Source organism: Hippocampus zosterae, chromosome 19, assembly GCF_025434085.1.
Source record: "Hippocampus zosterae strain Florida chromosome 19, ASM2543408v3, whole genome shotgun sequence".
NCBI classification, from domain to species: domain Eukaryota; kingdom Metazoa; phylum Chordata; class Actinopteri; order Syngnathiformes; family Syngnathidae; genus Hippocampus; species Hippocampus zosterae.
In genome coordinates this window covers 6,884,007-6,891,319 of record NC_067469.1, presented here as the reverse complement: position 1 = coordinate 6,891,319, position 7,313 = coordinate 6,884,007, and the positions used below count along the sequence as shown (strand labels likewise).

The following is a 7,313-nucleotide window of genomic DNA, read 5'->3' as shown; positions in this document are numbered from 1 at the left end:
GCCGCAATTGTTTTTAGAGGCCATTGCTTGTTTATTAATTTGTTTTGTTTTGCGAGCGAGTGTCAGAATCGGTTTCTTTAGATTTTTTAAAAATCGTTTTTACCTTGACATTTCACAATGCAGTGCTATTTTCTTCATTAAAAAAAAAAACAAAAAAACTAAACTATGGGGGGAAAAAAAGCTCTCCAAAGCCCAAACTATTCAAGTTACAAAAATGTTGACAGGCTTGTGTGAGCACACAGTATACATTACCGGTTGGGGTGCGCATCCCTCGAATAAAAGCTGATTCGATACATGGAGTGCGAGATGATTCGAATATGGCACAATTTAAAGTGTAACTATTCTGTTTGGTTACATGACTTTCATTACTTCTCATATGTTCTACTGAAGTACAATATCAGAGATTGGTATTTCCCTGACAAAAAAAAAAAAAAAAACATTACAAAAGATATTTGCTGTTTTTTGGCACCAATTATTGGCAGTTCCATTCATTTCAATGAGGCACGATGATTTCTGATAAGAGATCCTGACTTATGAGCGTGGTCAGGGAACAAATTAAACGTGTATCTGAAGGGTGTTACCGTACTGTAGTTATTTTGGCGGTGAAGGACTTTGCTTACCAAAAAGGCATGGAAAAACACGCACTTGCATCGATATTGGCGTGCGGCCTCATAAACTATGCTAACCACATCCAAGTTTATATAGCTGTGAGCACTCAAAGTGAAAGATTGAGTGGCAGGCTGGTGCCAGGCAGACTCCGCAGACTCTATTCGAGTAAGTATCATATCTTCGGCGCCAATGTGATAATGGCCACAACATCTGTCGAGTGTGAGGTCTGGACGGCTGACATAACGTCTCCTTGCCGGGTTCGAGGTCCCCCCGTCCCCCATGTCAATCTCACGCTCACGCTCTCGCTCTGCTTTTGTGTTCGTTGCCACTGCGACACACCTTGAAATAGATGCGGGTGTGTGAAAAGGGGAAGTTCATTTGTTTGATATCCAGCACTCTTTGTCCTCACGCATAAGACAACTTTGCCATACCGGTGGGCCGCTAAATGTTACAACTGAAACTTTCGTCCACTTTCATCGACAAAGTTGGAAAGCTGTAAGCTACCATCAAGGCCAGTCCCTCTCGCTACACCTGTCCAAAATGTCTCCATCGAAGCCGAGCGCAGCTCAAATCGCCGCCTATGAGTACGATCAGTGCTCCCCGCCCCCTATCAAGGAAAGCCAGGAGGTCCGCGAAGGGGTCTTGAGACTGCCTGGCTTCTCCGTTAAAATAGGAAACACCTCCCCTCTTTGAAAGACGACCCGCCTCGGCTTGTCTTTCAAAACAACAGCGTCCCGAGGGGACGGCGGGGGTTGAGCTCGCCGGATTCGAGTGTGTTGCTCGGCAGAGGGGTGGGAAGGCTACTTGTAATGTGACGAATGACCAATTTGAATTTGGATTGCGGGGAGCGGGTGTGACGACGTGTGGCTCCTCACACATTTAGCTCGGGGGAATTGGACACACCGGAGAATAGTGACGGAGCCCGGCAGTCGGGGCCTGATTGTCAAAAGAGGCACTCATCAGTACCAGCCAATTCTAGAGTCTGAAAAGACGTTTAAATACGTCTTTGGGAGTGAATGAGTTAAAGATTAGTCCGGGACCCCCACATGCATTTCTTTTACAATAAAAATATACAGAGCTGAAAATTAGACCCAGAATCGGTGCTGAAAGCAAGTCAGTGGGAATTATTGGGAGTAGTTTTACAGAACGGTTTTGCTGTGCGCTGCTTTGGGCAAGGATGACATCACCACTCACGCTTCAGGACTCTGCTTTTCAGAAAAGTTAACGACAGATTCCTACAGCCACGAGACCAGCTTCCGACCAAAAACAAGACAGCTGCTTCATGGTTTGTTTTCAAGCAAGGTCAACTAGAAAGCCCAAAAAGTCTTCTTCCTACAGTTGTTTACGTACCAAAACATTTCAGGGCCACAGGCTCGGGTTCAAGTAAGAGTGAGAGCTGCGCCAGGGACAGTGTCACCTTAAATACGGTCTCAAATTCACTTTTGGAAGTCAACGTTGGAAGAATGCTGGCAATGCGGTCACATGAACTAGCTTGAGCCTCACTGACGGAATGACCAACAAGAAGCCCTTTTACATGGCTGGCTACTAGGGCAAAATAGAACTGCTGATTTGCCGGCGATGCAGATTGCATAAAATAAGTGGATGCTCACGTTTCACAGAAACCATTTTTCCCCCCACTGATTCCATCTCAGCAGTGTTAAAGTGCACAATAGCGTAGGTACTGCATTATACCTTCGACTGAAACGATGCCCACATACAAAAATTGGGGCTCTTATGCAACATGGCTTCTATCGGGTCCAAATGACATAAGAGGCTAATTATATTAGCGTTACGCACACTGAAGACGACTAAGAATTATGTATCAGAAGAAGCAAACATGAGGCGGCAGAACCCGGCGGGGGTCGAACCAAGAGGATAGCAGCGCCGCGTTGTTCTAAATCCAGGAGCTGTAAATACTCCGTTTGACAGGTTGATGGGACATAATCAAAACATGACGCCACCAAAGACACCCGGTTAGCGTCGCTTAGCGTAGCGCAACACCCCCCCCTCCTCCCCCGCTGCCCTCCAAATAAGTCAGCGCTCTGCACCAAGGAATAGATACACTATGTATTCCTGCAGCTAAACCAATCATAGCTCTCATTAGTACATTGATATCAAGAATAAATAATATTGTGATGAGTGTGGATTTTTACGTCAGATTATTTTATATGCAAATTGTAAGACACTAAAATAAGTCGCTGTTTAGTGCTACTAGACTCCGTTATTTTTCTTTATCAACGATGTATTGTTTCTGAATCTGAAGTTTGAAATTATTGAGTTAAACACCGTTAGAGGTCAAACTATTGATCTGCTCATTGACACCCCTCTGAAAGCACTACCTTTGTCGAAATGAAGCTCCTCATGTCTTTCCGACAGAGTTCCTTTGCACCAACAAGCCCCAAAATGAAGGCAAAACACTAATTCTTGCTCAATGAAGCTCCTCAATTCACTTCTGCAGAGTTTCTAGCTTCCTAAGACTTCCTGCTCTGTTTCTTTGTTTACTGAAGGCATATCGAGCCACGCTCCATCGTGTCCGAGCCTACGGACCGCATGAGACCCAGAATACGCGTTGGCGTCATCATGTTCCCAAAATCTCTTTGCGCCACGTCCAGAATATCACCTTCAAGATTTGGGATGTCATCATAGCAGTGATGCATCGGCATTATTCATGGTTTAGCGGGTGTCTTAGCGAGGCATGTCACTCGATAGGCGCTGATGCCATGTGCTCGATGATCGTCGCCACAGTGAGGTCATTCCTGGCTCCTGCAGGCGTGACACAGGCACCGCCCCCCCCCCAATCCCCAACCGAGCCGACACCCTTGACATACATTTAACATACCGTTTTGAAATACTGCGGCGATGACAGATGGAAAGCAGTTGAAGCATTATGGCTGCCGATAAGGGTGCCTAATGGAGCCTGATTAAAGTCATAACTAATCCCGCACAAGAAAGCTAAATACAGGACACACGGGCCTCAAGGTGGTGAAAGATGCAAACGACTATTTGCGGGACGTCAGGATACGCAATATCGTGGATTTTCTGTGGGATGTAGAGAGGAAGCCTGAAACCACAAGAAGCCCGCATCTTGTAAGATCTTTTGAAAATACTTTTGTTTTTCCAAGTCACTTTAAATTGTGCTGGGACTGAACAGGTGCATTTTAATAAATTGGACTATAGTGCAGAGCCTAGTTTATTTCAATAGTTTAATTCAAATTCAAGACACATAGAATGGAACCATTCACAATGTACATACAGTATTTCCTTTTAATCATTTTGAGGATTGCTACACCCAATACCGGTAATTAAGAATTAGAACATTATATGACAATCAATCAAAACCCAGGGAGAAGTTTGGTAACAGAACGCAACAACAATTATTTCCAAGAACGCTCAATACAAAAGCTCTATCAGTTTATACTGTAAATATTTGTGCTTGGATTTTTTTTTAACAGCCCAACATTGAATTCGTAATTTTCTGTCATTCAAAAAATGTTTTGAATCATGGTTTTCATTTAGAAACCAATGTGCTATGTTGCCAATACATTATAACATAGATTATTTATAAACATTTGGAGCTCGTTTCACATTTTCATACAAACAACTATGATCCCAAAAACTATTTATCTAACAATTTTGAACGCAGATTATTTCTCTCCATTTTTCCACTTCCACGTGGTTTAAAAAAAAACACACACACACACAAAACACCAAACCTTATATATTGCACTGCACACACAGCACTTAGAGCACAGAGGTGGGTGTGATAGCAGGTGTAAAATGTCCCCTGCCTGTCTGTGGCATGATCATATATTCCTGTACTGTAAATACACCACATAGATCACATAGCGTATAGTCCAGACTTGGAGCACTCAGCTACTTCGCTTGCCATTCTGTTATTTTGTCTGGGTTAGCCCATCAAGCATGTCTCTCCTTAAACACCCTGATAAAGTGTCGCTCCTAATTCTCCTCCCGATACGTTGCTCGTGCATGAATGTGTCTGTTTTTCGAAAGCCTATATGGTCCTAGGCCACACAGTAGGGAAACTAAATTACTGAGGTACTGGAGATGAAAAGACACCCCCCTGCAGTCTCTATGATAGTTTGTCTGCAGGTAGGCTTGATTTCAAGAATAGTGAAAGTCGGAGATAAAGTAAAGGAAAATCTGAATTCTACATTGAATGTTCAAATCACTTGCTACACTTTAATGCGGTAATATGCAAATATATACCCCATCTAATATTATTATAATTATTTTGTCCAATTAAGTTAAATTCATTGGGAAATCATTTACTACTTTTTATTTAATGCTATTTAAAGTTAATCACACACAAAAACTAAATATAAATACCATTCATTCATTCATTCATTCATCTTAGGAAGATGAATGAATGAATGAATATAAATACCACTGTTTGAATATTTCATTATTAGTTTAGTTCATGTATTTTGAGATTTTTGTGTGTCAACTTGAAATTGGACATTTTCTTCAATATTTAAACCAATGAACTAAAAATAGCGCAATAATAATAATACAGTAATAAAAATAAAGTCGCCTGACTTCAACCCTCATAACCGAAACGAATAATTTGTTCAACAGCACCACCTTGTGGAGACATACGTTTAATGCACATGCTTAAATCTGAAAGTACGATTGGCGTGGACACACAAACGAAATGAAATGTTAACAAGCAGGACAGCACTGTAGTTTATCAAACGGCCTTTCAAACTGATCTGACACTGAAGAAACAGTTGCAGGCGTACAGTGAGGCTAGTGGTTAGTACGACTGCTTCACAGTTCTACGGTTCTGTGTTCGAATCTCAACTCTGGGATTTCTGCTCGCCTTGCGTTAACGTGGGTTTTCCACAAGCACGATGACATCCCTTCAGAATTGAAAACATACATGCTAGTTTTGAAACCCATGTTTCATCGGACCTCGCCCGGATTACTGAAATGCACTTTTTGCGGGGAAGTCACTTACCTTGCAACAGAGACCGCTTTCAGATTGGTGTTGATGATGTAGTGGTGGCTCGGAGGCTCGGCAGACACTCCAGCTCTCCACTGTCAACACAAGGCACAATTTAAGGACATACAGGAGCAGACGATGCTCTACACTTTCATTAAGCCAACAGATTGCGTGAATATAATTCTAAGAATTACAGTATGATCAGAAAAAAATTGTTATACAAGAGATTGTTTTTATTTATAGATTTATTTTTATTACAAAAATGAAGGTCAGTTGCATATGTACACAATTAGTCAATACAATACATGCTATTCCTCAAAAGGTTGGAGTTTTAGGAGACAGTTGACATTTACGAGACACATAATAGGGAAAACTATATTTTTCAATGTTGGTGCTGTAAATTGCAAATTTCTCCATTGTGAGACAAATAAAGGTTTTCTTATCATATGACAATATACAATACACTACATTAGGAAAATAAAGAAGAAGAAAAACAGTATTTTATGATTTGACAGTACGGCTAAAAAGGAGACTTTCAAACACCCCCAGAAATGAATAATACCCTTATAAATTCCAGCTGGACATCAAACACATCACCAGAAAATATTACGTATTCGAACAAAATACACAACAGAAAACAGATGAGTTGAGACATTGAAGAATATTACACAAAGTTAAAGCAAAAAGGGAAGGAACAGATCATTTGAATTGAGAAAATCTAAGTGAAGCACCATTAGATAAGCAGACGGAAAAAAATAAAGGACTTCCCGGTGGGCGAAATGATTATAAAAACATGGTCTTCATCCTCTGGCATTTTTCAGCACCCTCTGAAGAAATAAAGTGAATGTGAATTAACATTCATGCTGGGGTGCAAGATTTATTTATTTGTATTACAAAATAAAGACATAGGATGATTTGTTAGGGCGGTACAAGGAACATGCAGTACATGTATGAACAACAGTGCAGTGTGCACAGTATCCAATTCATCAAATATCCCAATCGTCACATTGCATTTCAATTTGTGCGCATATTTATTGGATGGCCTTCTTGCTTGTACTGTACACTTATTTCCTGGTCATTTCTTTGTCAGAATATCAACGCGTTCACTGACAACTGTAAACATTCATTTTCCCTTTTGTACATTTCCGAGTCAACACTTCTTGACTAAACGACTAAAGGCAGCACTTTTAACAACCGTTTTGCACACATATCTATACTTTTGCTTAGATAAAGACAGAGTATTTCTACCGTTTGCGGAATTACCTTGACGACTGCTTTGACGTGGTGGGCCCGAATCGTTGCGGATCTCTCCTCAAACGCTTTGGCTTTTGCTTCTTGGGCCAAATTGTTGAGGAAAAGCACAGCGAGGAGCTCCATCTAAGAACACGGTTACCTTAGCAAGCTAGCCATTAGCCCACTGAAGCGGTCACAAACGGCGGCTTACCATTGATCCCGACGCCGGCCTCACATTAATGTTAGTCTTCATCTTGGATTTGACTCTTTGCTTGAGTCTCGGCAGTTTGCCCGGCATGACGGAAAATGTTTGCGGGATTGAAAACGCGAGCAGGAAAAGACGAGTTTACGTTTTCAAATAGCCCGCTTGCTCGACTTCACTGGTGAGCATTCTTCTTCTTCTTCGGTTAGTCAGAGTGTCTGTTTTCTCTTTACTGCCGTTAAAGTCAAACACAATGTATCATATTTGTTGACGTATGCTGAACAAAGGAAACGTGAACTAAATTCA

The 7,313-nt window shown here is 41.5% G+C and overlaps 1 protein-coding gene across 1 annotated transcript; it reads right to left on the bottom strand.

Annotated features, from left to right (window-relative positions):
• Window positions 1-5,798: 5,798 nt before the first annotated feature.
• cenpw (centromere protein W) lies at window positions 5,799-7,304 on the bottom strand. Its single transcript, XM_052052912.1, has 3 exons — window positions 7,017-7,304; window positions 6,836-6,949; window positions 5,799-6,399 (listed from the first exon to the last, which is right to left on the bottom strand). The coding sequence occupies exons 1-3, from the start codon at window positions 7,101-7,103 to the stop codon at window positions 6,373-6,375; spliced, it is 228 nt and encodes a 75-aa protein (XP_051908872.1). The 5' UTR covers window positions 7,104-7,304; the 3' UTR covers window positions 5,799-6,372.
• Window positions 7,305-7,313: the final 9 nt, after the last annotated feature.

Bases quoted from the DNA above. Each gene is read 5' to 3' on its own strand.
- cenpw (XM_052052912.1), bottom strand. From the start codon at position 7,103: ATGCCGGGCAAACTGCCGAGACTCAAGCAAAGAGTCAAATCCAAGATG. The intron at 6,950-7,016 runs GTAAGCCGCCGT...CCGTGTTCTTAG, and splicing joins GGCCGGCGTCGGGATCAATG to ATGGAGCTCCTCGCTGTGCT. The intron at 6,400-6,835 runs GTAATTCCGCAA...TTATTTCTTCAG, and splicing joins ACGTCAAAGCAGTCGTCAAG to AGGGTGCTGAAAAATGCCAG.